The sequence below is a fragment of the Oreochromis aureus genome, linkage group 15 (assembly GCF_013358895.1).
Source record: "Oreochromis aureus strain Israel breed Guangdong linkage group 15, ZZ_aureus, whole genome shotgun sequence".
In the NCBI taxonomy this organism is placed as follows: Eukaryota; Metazoa; Chordata; class Actinopteri; order Cichliformes; family Cichlidae; genus Oreochromis; species Oreochromis aureus.
Window position 1 is genome coordinate 39,340,250 of NC_052956.1, and position 19,321 is coordinate 39,359,570.

General features: G+C 40.3%; 1 protein-coding gene across 11 annotated transcripts in view; it reads right to left on the reverse strand.

Annotated features, from left to right (window-relative positions):
• The window catches only part of ptprfa (protein tyrosine phosphatase receptor type Fa), a 335,895-nt gene that overhangs the window by 120,478 nt on the left and 196,096 nt on the right, over positions 1-19,321 (reverse strand). For all 11 annotated transcript variants that reach the window (XM_039598488.1, XM_039598487.1, XM_039598496.1 and 8 more), the window contains one exon: positions 197-466. In XM_039598488.1, the coding sequence (XP_039454422.1) occupies positions 197-466 (270 nt within the window). The remainder of the gene's footprint in view (positions 1-196; positions 467-19,321) is intronic.

Genomic DNA, 19,321 nt, shown 5'->3' on the forward strand with positions numbered 1-19,321 from the left:
CTAAGAGGCTGTTGGATGATGACCAGGAGCTTCATGAAGCCAGTGCAGCTCACGACTGGCAGAACTGCATTTTGACTTAAGAAAACTTCAGTACTAAATCTGAGAGTTACACAATCTGACCAATTTTTTTGACTTGAAAGTCTCCACTGATCATATCAGACCCCATCCCACCCCCACAAAGGTGAGTGTTTCTTACCTTTGACTGTGATCTGAGCTGTAGTCTCGATCATGCCCAGGGAGGATATGGCCACACAGGTGTAATTGGCAGACTGGCGGATGTTGGTGAGCTCCAGTACATTGCGGCCAATGGGCATCTCATCCTCCCGGGTCAGCTCCACTTCACCACTTATCCACTTGACGTAAGGCATGGGAGCGCCGACTGCAACGCAGGTCAGGTTGACGCTGCCTCCGGGCATCACCTCATGATTGGTGGGGGGGATGGAGAAACGGGGCGGCACACGGCGAACTGCGGGAGTACAGAGGAGCAGAGTGAGAGGAGACAAAGGAGACGGGTGGGGTGGAGAGACCACTGGACTGATTCAGTGTTTGACTGGGTTGGCTTTTACTGTGCACCACAGAGTGTAAACTGGTCAGGGTTAATGAGCCTGGTGGAGTTTTACAGTTTGTGTCTGTTTTAGGCTATTACGATGTTGAGTCATCTTAAAGCCAATGTCTGATCAGGAATTTCCCTCCTGGGGCATAAACAACCAGCGTCGCATGAGACTATCAGTCATTTTATCAACATGTTGTTTTATAATAATTAATACATTATTAAAATGGCTAGCTACAATTCTGAATAAAACACTGGACACTATTAAAAGTATGGCTGAGATAATTTATTAAATTAAGAAATTGCTTACTGAACATAATGGGCACATAAAGGAAATAACTAGCAAATGTTTTTAAATAAAACAACATATTGTAAGGTCTTATTGCCATTGTCACTAATATGCAATGTCACATACTGACAATAATGTGCAAAATCCATAAATACTATAATAATGTTAGACGAATCATTTTGGCAAAACTTTTGTATTTAACCTTTTGTGCCAATAAAGGCCACTTCATTTAAACACCAATGATTAGAAGTGAGCTATTCATGGTAAATACCAATGAAAACAAAAGTGGTGTGCAGATCGATATTGACATTTTGATTCCTCTGATCGCAGTTATTTATGTTCTAGGATCGATTCTCATATCAAAATATCCATATTTTAGTCATTTGGGGTCAATTTGTAGTTTATCATTAACAGGAACACAGTGGAAAGAAACTATATCATTCGGATCGTCTAAACTGGAAGGAACTACTTCCTCTTCCGCCTTTCACAGTCATATGCGAGATACGGCTGTATAAATGTGTCGCAGCCGTTTGGCGTGTGCAACAATGGCTGAGCGTAAACAGAGTCATGTGTGGACAGACAGTGAGGTGTTGTGGGAACACCACTGACCTCGTCAAACACCTCAGAGCAAATCCTATCACAGAATATGACGAGCTTATGTTGAGGCGAACTGAAGAGGAGGAGAGGACAGGGACAGGTGCTGCTGGGTGAGACAGACGTCTCTGGCAGAGTCCTTTAGTGCTGCAGGCAACGTGTTCAAATAGCACAACTTCAGGTTTTTTATGTCTATAGGATAATTCTGCATTATTAAGCAATAAGAACCTGTAATGTCCTGTAATCATTATGAAGCTATAATTTCAAATACAATAAAGCATCGGTATCGTCGATACCACCCTGAATTTTACTTGGTATCAGATCGGAAAGGAAATCAGTGGTATCCACATCACTAGAAAACAACACTGATGAAGGTTTGTGAACCTAAAGCTGGGACTGCGTGTGATGGCTCCTCTGCCTCACTTGGAGAGGTTTTCATTTGCCAGAAATATCTGACTGAATTATTACACTGCTGTGTCATCTGCATAAATGTGTGCTTTGGAGATCCATCTATTGATTATACTGAGTAGCAGATATTGCATAATCTCCAGCAGTGGAAGCTACAAACACAGCTTTACCGGGTTTAATGTTCAAGAAATTCAGTTTGAGGCTTTTCCTTTATTTGCTGTGTGAGTGGGAGAAGGAAGGTTAACACGGGGGTGACGTATCAGACATGAGAGAGTTGGCAGCCCTGCTAACAGTAACCACAACATTTCTCCAAAATATAATGGTTGAAATCTGTGACTGTGGTTAAGTGGTGCAGTTGCTAAAACCAGTAGGCGAATGGTTTAATATGTACGCCAATAGGTATGGATGGCTGATCCAGTTTAAAACAAATATACACATTTAAACTGAGAGGTGTTGTTAAAGAAAGGATGTCCTTGTGTCCGGTGTGCTACGGGGGAATGTCAGATGAAAAAATATTGGGAATCACTGCCGTAGGGTGCCATGTTCGCCTAGAAACTGGGTAAAATGAGAAGCTGTGTCTAAAGCATGTAACTGGATTTCTCTGGAAAATCTGGGGTTTCCTGCTGGGCTGCAGGGATTAAATTGCACCTGGAGTCTAATGCATGGCAAGGCAGTAGAGTTTCCATCGTATCGTGATGCTAAGGCACAAAGTGTGCTGGAGCGAACGTCGGATAAAGATTCTCCTCCAATGTTAGCTCTCATCCCTGGAAATCTCCCCAAAGTGTTTGGATCTGCTTCCTCATTACACAATGTCTGAATTAGTGCAACAGTCCTGTGTGCACATCAAATCAAATGCAGACAGCTCTGTTGCATAAAAGAAGTCCTTGCTCTTGACTTAGTCGGGTACACAGTCACGAAAATCTGACTCACAAAGTGTAATTTAAGCCCTGAGCCAGAGTGTTGGTGTGAGAAGCTTACAGTGTGGATCAGAGGCTTTTCTGGGGTTTCATTGTGGTTTACCTAAAGAAGGGGAAGAGCAGGGTTACACATTCTACCCCTCACTGTAAAAAAATCTGATGTAACAGGAGAAGCGGTGAAGTTGAAAACTCAGAGTTTTCTCAGTTTGCACATAGTGTTTGGCTGATCAATGACTGACAGCATCCAGAGTGCTGGAGAGCATGCGTGGGCTAAACGTTACTGTGGTAGAAGAGATAATGCAGCATTCTGGGTGCTGCTCATACAAGAACAGCATTGTTTGCTGACATTGTGAAGCTGGAGGCTCAGAAATGCAGATGGCTGGCATTAAGACGGATTCCCAAGGAGGAAACTAATGTGGAGGAGGAAGAAGAGAGGAGACAGGGCAAGCAAAAAGAGGAGGAAGAGTAGGTGGAGGAATCAGGGGCTGCGGGGTCAGTTAGGTCAAATCTCTTGGGAGATCTTTTTACTGTTGCTAATCACGTATTTTATTTTGGAGGACAAACACGCCAAGGATTTGATTGAAGGTACAAAAAGGTCAAATGAGATTAAAAATAGTTTTAGGTTGGAACTGCTATTGATCACTGACAATAACTCAGCACCAGTAACTCTAGATTACAAAGATCAGCTTTAAAAAGATGGACATTTTATAACCAATCTCAATGTTATGACATATTTTTTGCGCTTGTGTTTAATCTACAGAAATGGACTTTTTAGAGTTCGGGGTGAATTTACCCTAAAATACTGAAGGAAGCTGCATCTCTCCTGCCAGGCTTTTACAGCATATGTGACAATCTTGTAATGGAGGTAGTAAATTTTCAATAAGTGCACAGGAAAAGTCAGGCCTTGATTTCCCAACTGACCTTCCAACACACACACACACACACACACACTTCACACAGGTGGCGTGCTGCTAATGCGGCCATGTGGGAAGTGTTTCCTGCCAACTTTGTTTATCGCGCTAAATGATTTAAAATCAAGACTGACTGAGATAACATCAGATAAACTTTTAATTTTACTCATAACTGAGTGAAAGAAATACGAGGCCGAAACCTGTAAAATTTGATTGCCAACTGTGATCAGTGTGTGTGTGTGTGTGTGTGTGTGTGTGTGAGTAAAATCAAAACACTACAGCCAGTAGCACAGTAGCGATCACAGTGACAGACACCATATCACTGTCATTACCTGTTTCAACTCTTACCAAGACAAAGTGGGGTAGAGCACTACAACAGGGCATATCAGCTGCAGCTGGCCAGCATTCACCAGTACTGAACTCTGTTGCTATTCTGTATATTGGGTGTTTGACATTACTGACTGTTGCAAACATTTCAGTTTTACATGACATGAATGTGATGTGGTGTACAACATTAGAACATGTAACAACACCGCAGGCATCGTGGGAGGTTATTATATTGTTGTTATCTTTTTTATCCTTTCACAGGTGTTCAGAAGATTGCAGGTGCTGCATTACATACTGTTAAGTCCATATTACCTCAGTGAACCCACCCAAATCCTTAATATCGTACAACACGGTGCTTTAATTTGCAAGTAAAGCTCCGATCAAAATACTGCAATTATTTTATATTTTGACATATATACCTGCAGCTGACATGACATGAAGTTTTTTATTTCTTAGTTTAGTTTCTTAGTTTTGTAAAGTCCTACACAAGTCATCATGCCCTTTCAACCAATGCATTATTATTTTTGGTTCTATTACTAGTTTAACAGGAAACAAACAAACAAACAAACAAACAAACAAAAACACTAGCATGCTTCTGTCATCTGTCCAACTAATGGGACTGAGATACAGAGAAACTCACTGTCAAATATTGCATTTAATCTCCTGCCATGTTTATGATGTACGAGTTACACTTTATTTATGGCAGATTTGGGAAATTCTTTAGAGATATACGAGACAGAAATGTCAATATAAATCTTTTAGCATAGCAGCCCAATAGGTTTTGAGAATCAGTCCATAAATATTCAAAAACCTTACCTGATTTAACTCTGGCCCATCAAGGTTATGTTTTGAACACTTCCAGATGGTTTGCAGGGTCGCTGCTATTTTTAGATCGCTCCCTGGAAATCTGTTTCTTACCACTTGCACTTTCCGATTTTATGATCACCCTCAAACTTGTTGAAATCACACATTAACTTCTGCCTCAGACTAACTCACAGCTTTTGTGAAGTGGTGGCAGCTTAGCTCACTGGTTTAGCCTCACGGCTGAAATTCAGCGACCAGGCGTGAGTTCGAACTGCTCTCTCCCTCGTTCCTGTCTGCTCTTCACGGCCGAACCGTCAAATAAAAGCAAAAAGTCCAAAAAATAAATCTTCAAAAAAACAAAACAAAAACCACTTCATGTGAAGGATCTTTGTTGGTAATAAAGAAGACCAAAAAACAGAAATGACAAGTTTGGGGAATTCACATGTCGACTCACTAGATTTGTAAACTTTGTAAGAGGAAGAGGCACCAGTATAAAGGGACTTCCACTGAGAGTCATACAAACAGAAGCTGCACTGGAAGCTGGGTATGCAAGCTTATGTATGTGAGATTATTCTGAGCAGGAGACTGGCCAGATTTATATTTTTTATTTTGTTTTGTTTGTGCCAATTCCCAGAACTTTTTGCTACTGTTTGCATTTTTCCTTCATGTTCGTTGGCTCCTCCTGTGGTGTTCCTCAGGCACATCCAGCCCAGGCAGGATGTATGATTCCTCCCGGCTTTCTTCTAGCTGTACGTGCCTGGAATAACTCGATAGTGAGGAGTCTAGCAGGTAGCCTTATCAGATACGCTACCTGACCCACGTCATCTGACCTGTCAGTGTGGAGGAGCAGCACTTCTAAGATCAGCTTCTTCAATAATTCTGAGCTCCACAAGCCAAGAGTGAGCCTGAAACTCATTTCCAAGACTTGTATCCAGAATATGATTGTTGGGTTTTTCTCTGTATTTATTATTGTGCGATCTATTGTACAATATAAAGCGCCTTGAGGCGACATTTGTTGTGATTTGGCGCTATATAAATAAAATTGAATTGAAATTGAATTGAATTGAATTGAATCTCTCTTTTTTTTTTTGCTTATGATCAGAAGCCAAGGCTAAAATAAGCTGGACTATATGCTTAAAGATTTATTCAGCTTATTTTTCATGCGACATCCACAAAACTGTTTTTATGTTTTGTTTAGTTTTTGTTTACTCACTGATATTTTTTGTTCATCATTTGTGTCTTAAATAATGGTCAGGTAAAAAACATATCCCCAACATAGTGATGTAACACTTACATTAAAATCTATGTTTCATATTTGGTCGACTTTGTTGGGGCTTCTAAAAGCATCATCTTGCAGCACAACGTGGAGGATTTCAGTTTGTGCTAATTAGACCTTTTCATATGTGAATTGCAGCCGTGATGTTTTTGTAGGATTGACCTGACATGTGATGTGACATCAGTGCAGGTCTCAGCTCAGATCTCACAGCTCAGAAAATACTGCAGTGAGCTGGTGTCTTAAACACAGTACACATGCTACACGTTAGAAAACAAGTGTGGGAAATATCCCACAACTGCCTTTAGTCCTGTCAGCAAGGCAGTATTGGCTGCAACAAGTAAATGTTAGTATTTTAGAGTACTCAGATTACTTTTTTATTGTAACAGGGTAACATAATGACTTATCAGTTACCAATTAAAATGTTATGGTTTTAGGGACCTTTTTTTAAACTATATTATTATAGTAATTTTATAATATTTTATAATATTAATTGTAATATTAATATTATTAAGAGTAGTATTAATAGTAGTAGTAGTATTGATTATTATTATTATTATTATTATTAAGTGTCTGTCAATTGCCAAAAAGCTCAGACATTTAAAACCCAATTTTCCCTCCCAAAGGCCCATTACACCAGTGCTCCCCAGTCTTTGTTGCGCCACGGACCAGTTTATGTCCGACAATATTTTCACGAACCAGCCTTTAAGGTGTCGCGGATAAATAAAACAAAATAAAACCGGTACCAAAAATTAGAAGATTTATTCGTAGCACACGGGAAAAGACCCAGGGAAACCGAGTTAACAATAAAAACAATAAAAAATAACAATAAAAAGCCTGAAAACCATAATTTTCACATCCGAGCCTCAACTCTCGCAGCCCGGTCCCAAATGACTCACAGACCGGTACCGGTCCGTGGCCCGGGGGTTGGGGATTACACTGCAGGCTCCAAAACTACAGTCTTGGTTTGTCTAAAATCAGCATTACAGACAAAAAAGGACAGTGTGCTAAATTCTACTGATATACTTTTAACAACTGCAAGCAAAATTAGGTTGTTATTGCTGAACATCAGTAATAACTCACAGCAGTTATTACTGCTAATGTTAATAGTAGATTTGTTAAAGTCAGTGACTGAGCAGGTCCCTGCTCGACCTGCAGGGCTGGGGGACAGCGGGCTTTACTGCCATGATATTGCAGTGGGTAGGCCTTTGGAAAGCAAAGATGGGTTTGATGCTTCTCAGTACTGCAGGTAACAGGTTAATTATTAATAGCCATAGTTTTGTAATGCAACACGTTACTTTTATCATATTAGTGGGGGTCATACCATGGTCACCTGAACTGCTTGTTGTTCATATCACTGAGGATCGTTTGTCTGTCTCTGGGATCACCATGCAGAAAAATTAATAATGCGACCAAACTCAGGCTCCTTGATGGGACTGTGTGATGGCTACAAGAAATCTAACCATGTAGTGCATTTAATGCCTGCAAGGTACTTCATCAAACTAATTCATCTGCATTTGTCATATGAATGTTTGATTCAAGACATTTAAAACTGACGTGTTTGCGTTCAATACTTAACAAAACTGTGAGACTGGGGCATGCTGGCCAGAACTGTGAAAATCATCATATTCTTATGTTAGTCAATTAAAAAGTCACCCATGGACATGGAGGATGCTCACACTACGATGACAGTTATCAACTCTGAAGTTAAACATGATGGTGTTGCTGCAACATTTAATCTGGATGATGGCCTGATGGTGGATGTAAGTACTGATACTAGAGTGAAACTGAAACCAAACTTAGTAGCCAAGATGACTTTGAACAGTAAGAGATACATGTTAAGACCAACAAGAGTTAAAATGCAGACAGACTCGTGTTTTACTGGCATGCCAGAGAAAAGAGACGAGAGAAAGAAGGGAAAGGGAAGGAGAAGGGAGGAGGGATAACTGAGGCAAACTTCTGAAGCCAAGCCCTAAGAAAGAAAAAGCTACAGTTGTAGAAGAAGCTAAGATGGAGAAGCTATGATGAATGGGGAAGCAAACATCTGTGTGCACTGTGAGGGGTGTGCATGCAGCAGCAGAGGTGTAGAGGCAGCAGCAGCATGCATGCGCATGAAGAAATGAATGGCAGAAAGGACTTTTATACTAACTGGCATCTCTTTAATCTTTAACTGGACCAACAGGAGCTCAGCTTTAAGTTTAATGTTCACTGTGTCATTTTTTCTTAATTTCACATTAATAAGCCAAACTTTCCTTCTACTGAACTGCAGGTTACAACACAACACACTGCGAGTCGTTCTGGCTGGTTTTCAACTTTGCAGCCCAAAATCTTTTTCATTAACTGTTACGGGGTGTTTGTTTTATCAGCTCTCTAGAAAATAAAGATACTGGTACAATTAAAATATTTGTAAAAACTCAATAGGGCATAATAACTATTCATAATAGGTTGCTGCAATTCCTGTTGTAACTACTAACTGATGTCATTTCTGACAAAATGAGAAAGCAACAAACACCATTAGTGTGAGGAGATGGTCCATATTTGGATACATAGAAATCAAGAAATGTTTGAAACATAACAGCAATGCAGCTGAGAACACAAATGAAGTGTTACACAGATTTATGTGAGGCCTTTTTATCTGTATGGTTTGCGATCAAAGTAAAGAAACAGACTTTGATTACTGCACAATGTTCGTTTTGACTGACAGGTGCAGCTCATCAGTGTCTGCTAGGGCTCACCTCCTCCGTATCGTGTTTGTAGTATTAGTGAACTGGTTATTTATTTATTTTTTTTTTTTGTTAAGGAAATTAGATGACAAATTATCTGGTTTGCTGTGTGGCACAAATTTTCCACAACTTTGCTTCTATTTTGGTGGTTAAAATTCAAATATTTTATTAGTCTGTTACTTAACACTAATTAGCAGCTCTGTGTCGGTGCGTTGTCCATATACATGCAGGACGATAACCTCTGGCACCAAAAACCCAACACTGGTCATAGGTACATTGCTAAGGCCTCAATATCACAGACCTAGAGTCGTGCTGGTGACCGTCTGGTAACAGCCAATTGTGAGGGAAAAATGTGTTGGTGTTGTTGTTGATGACACTGGCTTGTGTGAAACTAGTCACAAGTTTTACCAAAAACCTCCTTCTGGTTGCTCTGGTCTCTAGTAGGAAGCCTTACTTGGCAGTAGCTTGTATGAAAAATACTCGTCTGTAAGACTGGAACTGCAAAAACTGCAACTCAAACTGGAAATGGAGCTTTTTCAGACTTCCACTGCGGCGCACTCCGCTAGCAACCGAAACAATCACAGAGTTTTTTGGTGCAGCCCTCTCTCTGCAGCTGATTTCAGCCTAATAACAGCTGTCCAAAAAGCCCTCACCAACATTTTCCCCCTGCGACCAGATGTTGCTGACGTATCCAAAGGATTTCATGGACTTGTTGTATCACGACAGATTCTACACATTTACTGTCGTTGTTCCCGCACAGTCTGCCGGGAGAAACGTAAGTAGCTTTTAAAAAAAATTTAATTCACATTTAATAAATTGTGATGATAATTGGGTTTGACTGGATTGAATTTCTCTTTTTAAATGAGAATTCACTACAAAAAAAAACTTTTTCAGAATCATATAAACACTCTTAATTGTTCCACTCTTCTCATCTATTTACTTTTATTGCTTCTTTAATGTCAAATGTGTCATTTCACCTTGGAAAGTAATCTGTCAGGATTAAATTTAAATTCCCTTTTTGAACAATCAAGAATAACACAATTGCTCAAATTAGCTAAATATGTTATGGAGATTTGAAACTAAGTGCAGTATCGATCGGCACCATTCACTGACCTCAGATATAAAGACAACAAGCTGCACTACAAGGCTGTAAATTCACATATCAGACACAAACACTGGGGCTAGAGCTGCAATTCTCTCCTCTAGTAGTTCACTTCCACTTCAATTTCTGAGCTCCTCCACATTCTGCTATTAATGATCCAGCAGTAAGAGTCTTGGAAAAAGCTGTAAACATGTCTGAGGCTATCTTTTTTTCTCTTGCAGAGTCTAGTTCTGTAGCAGACGAGAGGAGAGAATGGTAAAAGCAGTGTGAGCTCAGAGCCTGCCGCTCAGCGTAATGATGGTCAGGCAGCAGATGAGAGCTGGGATGAGCCATGCCTTTGAATTAGCCACGACAACAAAAACATGATCAGCATGCTGGAGAGGACCTCATGAGACTGATGCAACATTTTGTGAAGTGAGCACAAACTCTGAAATCAGATATGTTATGCAAACACTCTGCTCCATTTTAACCAGGAAAGTTGTGAGGCGTGTGAGAATGGCATATTATAGATGTGTCATTATCGTGTCACTGTCCTGATAAACAGTTTTGGTTATAAAAAGTGCAAAAATCTTACATGACAGTTAGGCTGTTAAGAAGCTTAGTCAAAGAGTAACCAGGCTAACAACTGATTTGCTGACAGATGCTCTAAGCCATAGGTGTCAAACTCTGGCCCGCGGGCCAAATTTGGCCCGCAGCCTAATTACATTTGGCCCGCGAAGCCATACCAAATTACTATTAATGCTGGCCTACTGGTATTATACAGCTAATATATATATTGTTTAGTATTAAGCTTTGCTTGTTCCATATTCAGTTTTTCAGCAAAACTTGTTTGAGTCCATAAGAAAAGATTCATTCTTATATCTGGAGGAAGATTTTTTTTCAATAAATATTAATGTTGGCCCGCGACTTTGTTCCAGTTTTGAATTTTGGCCCACTGTGTATTTGAGTTTGACACCCCTGCTCTAAGCAATAATATATCCATGAACCTGATTTAAGACAGACTGTTAGGTTACTCAGATAAGATAAGCTTCATTTTTCTTTTTTTTTCAAGTTTTTGGTCGTAGAAAATCTTTTGTAACTGGAGCTGGTCTGTTTAAATGTAAAGTTAAAGTTCATATTCATCATCCCGGTGTGATCCACAAGCTTCTTGTCCACAGTCGAAAATCTAACACTAATAATGATAATGTGTTTTAGACCTGTGTATGGAAACACACCTACAGGAGCTGTTGAGCCCATGCTATGAAGCTCACAGTGCCCGGATGACTTTTACACACTATGTGGATTCAGTGACCCCACTTTACGTGTTCTGCCACTGCATGGCTGATTTGCTTTGGTTCCTAAACACTTCCTCTTTGCAGTGACGCCACTTAAAGCTGATTATGGCATATCTAAAGTGAAGAAACTTCTCAAACTGATTTGCTGGATTGATGATTTACAGTAACATGCTCAAGTTCAGTGAGCTCTTTAGAACAGCCCGTTCTTCTACAGCGTTTGTACACGCAGACGGCTAAGTGCTTGTTGCTTTAACCCTTAGATGCACAACCTACCAATACCTACACTCTTCCGCGAGTGGGGTCAAAAATGACCCCAAATAGAAACAATGCATTTTGCTATAAACTCGGCTGTTATTCTTCAAAATCTTTAAAATGAAGAGTTGTAATGTTTTCATATTTGAGGTATTCCTCATAAAACATGTTTGTGACATGAGGCCCTTTGCATTTTTATTTATTTTTTCATTAATTTTAAGAAATTGCAGTTTTTGTATCATTTGTATCACTTTTGTATGCTTGCTCAGCATATACTGCAGAAGCTGGGTCTTCCCTCTGAAAGGTACAAGTTGTTCATCCACTGTGACACAATCACTGAGGATGAATTTCTGCCTGCAGTTGACCAGGAACAGGCCCCATATGTAGCGGAAAGCTGCCATGTGGTTTGTTTTCAGTTGGTAGGCTCTGGTTCTCTTGTCATCAAAGTGAAAGAAACGTTGAATATCTTTAAATCTTTGAATTGACATAGTGGCCTTGTACCGTGGGTTATGCAGAGGACTCCCAAAAACACACCAACTGGTACATCCCAGTTCTTCTCACTTCCTGCAAGAATGGTCAATCAAATGAAGGCCACGAGCTTATGTTTGGTTAAATTTTTCCACTCTTTCCCCCGGTCTGTGGCTACTCTTCGTGCCTCCATGTTTGTGCATGTCAGCACCTCTTCTATTAAATTATCAGACATGAACATCTTCCATGCATTTACTGGGGAGAAAGTACTAAACCCAGGTGCAGGCCCTGGCCGACTAATTCAGAATATTGTGGCTAGAGCAGTAAGAGGGGTTCATTCTGTTAGACTCAATATCCATTTCCTCTTCAGAGGACTCATCAGAGGACTCCTCTGTATCTGACTGGTCTTGTTCAGTGGGGGGGACAATAGTCTGGGTCCTCTATATCTTAGATGTCAGATTCTGAGTCAATGCCTCCGATGGGCTCTTCATCCCATCCGTCCTGGATCATTTGTAGGGCAAGGTCCACAGGGATCCTAGCTGGCCTCATAGCAGTCATGCTACTTTAAATATTTAAAAAAAACATATCAGAATGGACAATGTTTGAAATGCACAGGAAACTATAAACAGGGCTGCACATAAATGGTCCGCAGGTGCGCATTTGCTGTCAAAATAAAAGACACGTACCAGATAAGAAGTTGGAACGCTCGTTTGCATACATTAGATGTTTTGGAGGAGGACAGACATTTGTTCAGAACTCCTAAAGATGTCAAAGAAGCAAGCTCTGTAAGCAATTACTTTGGTGTTCCTCTACTGCAAAAGAAGCACGTATTCTCTGAATTTCCGGGAATACTTTTATTTTGACAGCGAATGCACACCTGCGGACCACTTATGTGCAGCCCTGACTATAAATCATGTATGTTACTGTGTAAAAATTAACTCTTGATACATCAGAAGTGTAAGTGGGTCAGTCAGAGTCGCTAAGAATGAAAGTTTCATAGAAGATTCCACAGGAACTGCTTGGGGTCATTTTTGACCCCACTTGTGGAAGAGTTGGGGTAGTGATACAAAACTGCATTTTTTTAAATTAATGAAAAATAAATAAAAATGCAAATGGCCTCATGTTACAAACATATTTTATGAGGAATACCTGGAATATGAATATACTACAACTTTGCATTTTAAAGATTTTGAAGAAAAACAACCCCTGGGGTCGTTTTTGACCCCACGTGTGCATCTAAGGGTTAAACACATGCTGTCGTTCCAATCAGGCATTAGATACTAATTATCTTCCCTTTCCTGCAAGTTCACCAGGACAAATGTGAAATCTTTATTATCAATTTGCTGTGGTTTACAGGTTTGTTGTCTTTGTAGAAAATACAGCAGCTCCCCAGACGCCTTACAACACCAGTTCAGTGCCACGTCCTCAGTGTAATCCTTTCCTGGTGGGAAATTCATTTTTAAACATCTTTATGTGCATTTGTGACATTTAAAGTAAGACATGCTCATTTCACATTTTTTAATGAAGCAGGGTGCATAGAGCAGGATGTGATGCCGCTCATATATTAAAAGCAGGGTGGGGGTGGGTTAAACATCAGTGGAGGTGAGGGGCAGGGTGGTTGCACTGTAGGGTTGGGGTCCTGAGAGAGGCCGGGACGGGCCTGAGGCGCCAAGCGAGATGCAGGCGCGGCACGGCTCCAGTCTGCCAGGCCTTGGCTTTAAGAGGGTAAAGAGTGAAAGAACCAACCTTCCCGTTGATCTGAGTGGTGAGATTTGGATTGTTTTTTTGGATGGCGGGGTGCAATGGCGATGGAGGGATTTAAGATAAAGTGAGAAAGAAAAAAAAGAAACAACAAGAGGGGCAAAATAAGGAGTGGGAGGAAGAAGACAAGGAGAAACAGAGAGAGTAAAACAGGCAAATATCTGCTTATCCGTTAATGAGTGAAAAACAGCCTGTACACATCAGTGGCGCACACACACACACACACTCACGCGCACACACACACACACACACACACACACACACACACACACACACACACCATATGGCATGTAACAACCCAACGCAAACCCACCATGCACTCAATGAAAGATACACTCTAACGTAACAAGAATAAGGCACACAGGGAGTCTCACAGTAAGGACCCCACCCCCCTACCCCCGACCCCCCAGTCACTCACACACACACACACACACACACACACACTTTCCCTTCCCTGTCTTTAACACTGCTGCAGCATCTGAGCCCTCCACAGCCTGTGAATTAAGACAGCATTAAGGAGGTCGAGGCTTGCTGACAACCAGACTTCATTAGGCACACAAAGCAGACATTGTGTTACCGCTCACATTTATTCTGCTCATTGACTGTGGGGGGAGCTCAGCCACACAGCACCCTGAAATCAATGAGCACATAAACATGCTGCCCTAACAGGATTAATCCAGCACTCACCTTGGAAATTATTCTACCATGAACCCAGTCCGTACTTAGAGCAGATTCATTTCTATGGAGGCGCATTGGATTAGCTAATACCGAATTCAAAGGACAATATCCTCGGACACTTTTTTACCCACTGGCTGATGAAAAGATAAACACTGATTAAAAAAACTGCAGTAACAGAGTTGTAGATCTGCTAAGCCCTCTAAACCCGTGACTGTTACTCTCACCCACAGAAACAGCAGATACCGGAGCTTTGAGAATAGAATAGAATAGAATAGAATAGAATAGAATAGCCCAGCCCTTTATTGTCATTGTACGTGGGGAAAAAACTTTGAATTTTACCCAGTTGGGTCCATCCATATTTAGACATTGACACAATCATTGATATTTTTACAGTTATATAGTAAATATGAGCCTAAAGTGCAAACTCTCAGCTTTGATTTGAGGGTATTCATCTATACATTCATTTACCACAAGTTGCCAGGATGAAGTAAGTAGAGACACTCAAACCTCCCTCTCCCTAGGCTCTCCTTAAGCTTTTCTGGGGGAATAGTGAGATAAAGTAATAAGGTTTCCACTATGTCTGCCCCAGGTGTGTCAGAAACCCCTGGTCATATATCTAAAAGCAGTGCATTTACTGTGGGCCTCTCCTGAAAGGCCACGGTCCACTCTATGGGGGTAAACTAAGAGAATGTCTGGAGGAAGCTCATTTCTACTGCAAGGATCGGCAGTCTAATTCTTTTGGTCGCTATCCACAGTTCCAGGTAGTAAGGGTTAGGGTTAGTAGATCAACCAGTATATCAATGGCTCTCTCTTTATCACAAGGGACCAGTCCAGTATCAGCATCACTGTCTGTCTGTTATTATCATGCTCGACCCCTCCTCCATGCTAAAGTATTAGTATTTCCTTCATCTGTTCAACAGGTACAAAGTTTGGAAATAATTTCAACTCTAGCATTTTCATTTGGAAGTTCAATAATAGTTCTGAGTGATCACAGGATCATTTTCATGGTAGAGAAAAAACTCCTTCAGAGCTTCCACCCAAGTACAGTGCCTATCAGGAGGTAGGAATACCATTACCCACGTTTACCAAGTTCACCATGCTGTGAAAACTTAAGATCAGTCTGTAACAAAATTATAAGAGTTTAACTTATAGACTCATGATCACTGACTAAAAACATGCTGAAGACAGTCAGGGCATGTTTGACTGTCAGTGGCACTGAGTCACTGGTGTTTATGTGACATATGACAGAAGTGTGAATTCTGAAATTGGGCGACATACCTTCTGCTCAGAATCAGCATATTTCTGCAGGGTTGACTAGACAGAGCAGATGGGAACATACATAATGACCCAAAACATGCTTTAAAAACAAACCCAGAAGTTTTTAGAGCTAAAGTGGCTGATCAGTCAGTCAGCTGAACAAGCTGGATCGTACTGTTGCAGAAAAAAGTTGAAGGCTGCCGAAGGAAAGAGCTGCAGAAAACGTCTGGTCATAAAGAGAGCTGTGGTTTCAGGGAGGCACTTCCTGCAAAAGATTCTGGACAAACTATTAAACATAAACATTTTATTCCTGATTATATGAATTTGCACAATGACCAGTTGTTTGGTGGTTCATTGGTTTCAACCCCTTGAAATAAAGCTGAGAGTCTGCACTTGCTGCATGACAGTTTAATTTCAACTTTAATTGTGTCACTGTCTTAAGAACCAACTGTATTTTCTGTCTTTTATAAGCCTAACATAAGCTGCATTGACTTACACATTTTTAGGTAATTTAGCCTAATAACGAGGCTTTTCCGGTAAGTTAATGAATTTTGAGAATGCTGCTGATGTAAGACTTGCCATCCATTAGTGCCACAGCTTACTGGAGGACACTTACTGGAAAGAAAATATTGTAAAAACAAAAAAAATAACCTCAACTGTCAATCTATAACCTACAAATGACAGGATCACACGTCTGTGGGACTGCAAACTTAATACTAAATGAAGGTTTTTAATTTCTTCCCTATTTTTACAGCTTTGAAAGCTCAACAAAAGTTAGTGAACCTTGAGTAAATATTAATTACTCATTTTTATCTAATTTTCTCTATATTGGCACTAAAATATTATTAGACCCCATCAATCGTATGGTTGTGTTAAAGTGTGTCTATAGGGCACTGAAGCCAGTTGATCTGCAATGTTTAAGTTAAAAAATATTTAAAAGCTAAATGGACCAAAGAACCTCTTCTGTGTTCCAGGTAATATTTTATATATGAACTAAACATTGACAAACTCATTCACTCCCAAAAATAGTCTCTCACGTCCATTAGAAGAAGAAGTGAAAACAAAGCAAAGCATGTTAAACAATAAAATGCAGCTGTCTTCATGTGCAGATAGGAGGATAAGCATTTACAGACATGAAAAGTAACATATACGGTCAAAGTATATGACTGATGCCTGAGTGGAAACGAGACTGTGGACCAGAGCGACAAATATAGAGAAAGAAACTAAAAAAAGATGAAGAGAGATACTGGTAGGGAAGGAAGACAGACACATTGGCAACATATTTGTGACATATGTTGCAGTGATTGCTCAGAAGCCACAGTGTGAGATGAAAATGGAAACGCAAATACTGGCACACCTACAGAGGTTACAGGTTAAATCAACATAGGCAGGAACCTTGAAAAGAGAAGCAGAAATAACAAGTCACATGATTTATATTCTCACTTTGTTGGCTGCGGTTCTTGTTGGTGGCTCAGTGGAGGATGCTTCTTGTAAATGAGATCAAATATGTACATTTATGTGGAAGACAAACAAAGTGTCCTCAAAACTATGCCTGAATTTTCTTCACTACCAAGATGGTTAACGGACAGTTTTCTTTAGTTCCCAAAGGCAAGTTTTTTGTTTGTTATTCTGAGTGCTCTGCTACGATCTGCTGTTTGGAAAACGATACACATGCAGTGTTAAGTAGATAAAAAATGTACATCTGTTCACACACACACACACACACACACACACACACACACACACACACACACACAAAATGGCACTAGCAAATTTGGCTATAAGTTCAAATAATTTCAAACTGAAATGAATTAGTGTGCTTTCAAACTTTGTTTAAGATTAAAGTAAGGAAGGAAGTCACATGCCTTATCAAGTCTTTTGCCCATTTTTGCATTCCTTTGTTTTCCTGTGTTGGTTTTGTTTCTGTACCATTTTAATTAATGCTGCGTCAGGATCAACCTTCTGCAGTTTCATTGAAGAATACTGGAAAAGCACCACATACTTAACCTAAACCTCATAATACATTTTTAAAAAGGTTTTACCTCAGTATTTTTGTCACACACGAAAAGTTTGCTGTCAAAGAAAGTGAAACTGCAGAAGATGACACCAGGTGCAACTCCTGTCAGCTAGGAACAGGAAACAGAGTCTGCAGGACTCTCAGTCTCACCAGAACTGAACAACAGAGGACTGGACAAGTGTTGCCTGATCTGATGAGCCTCGATTTCTGTTGTGGCCTTCAGATTATACAGTCAGAATCTGCTATAATCAAAACAAAAAGAAGCATCCGTCCAAACTCACAGGATAGTTTCTTGGCAAACGTTTGTATCAATGTTTACATGCATAAATCCCACGTGTGAAAACCAGTTGCTACTGATTTTGATTGAACACAGGACACAAACCCCTCCTTTACAAGTTAAATTCATCCATTAACTTTTTTTGCTCTGTATATAACACCTCCTGTAATACATGTGGTAAAATGATTACAAGTATCTCAAATATTTCTGCCATATAGAAAAATAACATTTTGGCTGGGAGCTGATTTCCATCTTTTTGTGCATGGTCCTGCAACATCTGCACCCTTATTGTTTTCCTGTTGGACTATGACCTTCAGCATCCTGCAGCTGCTATGAAGTGTTTGCTTTATAATATCCAAACAAGCTCAGTGTGGTGTATAAAGGACATCTTAACATAACAGACAGAAAATCTGTTTTTTTCTCTCTCTTAAATGGCAATAATTTGTCACTAACTACCCAACAAGCTTGACTACTGCAATAGCTTTCTATCTAGTCTACCTGAAATTGTTATAAATCATCTCCAACTAATCCCGAATCCTACAGCCCGAGTGCTTAGTAGGACCAGAAGGAGAGAAAACATATTACAGCAGTCCCTGCAGTGGCCATCTGTCAGTGACCTTATTGACTGTATTTCTTTTTACTTGTTTTTAAAGCACTTCATTGTCTTGCTCCACTATATATGTCTGACATGCTGACAGTGTATGAACTAGCAAAGACCCTCAGGTCCTCCAGCACAAATCGGCTAGTTTTTCCAAAGTAAAGGACACAAACCCATGGGGAGGCAGCTTTTAGCTGTTATGCCCCGAGCTGCTGGAGCAGTCTGAGTGGAGGAACTGAGAACAGCCGGAAATGTTGAGAACTTGAGACTCAAAACCCGTCTTTTCACCTTTAAAAACTATTTGAATCCGTTTATCTGTATTTGTTTTATCTCATTACATGTTGCTATGTCCTGCTATGGACTTGTTGCTTGAACGACTTTGGCCTGAACTAACCTGCATGACGTTGTTATACAAGTAAAGTTTCAGTGTTTCTGGAGCAGATCTGTGCAGTGAGGATCTAAAAAGCCATTGCTCCCTGTGAGAACTCTTCCTGCTTATATTGAATATAAAGAAGTATCTCCACCGTATGACCTCACTGTATAAACAGGGTCCTTGTTCTCAGACTGAGAAGGACCTGTCTGTGCTGTCAGCATCGCTAACATTGCTGGTATTTCATTGAGTTGTGTGAACTGGGTCATGACGTCAGACAACAAGTGCATAAAATCGAAGCTGCTGTCTGTGAAGTCTGTCGTTTGCATGTTTCTTGTGCTGAACGCTGCAATTTAAGCCTTAAAATCGGGCATTATTCTACCATCAGAACAGAGCATGTCATCTTTAGGTGTCAACTAGCTAGCTACCTTTCTGCTACCTTCTAATCCTATTTTCCATGGAAGAATGTTC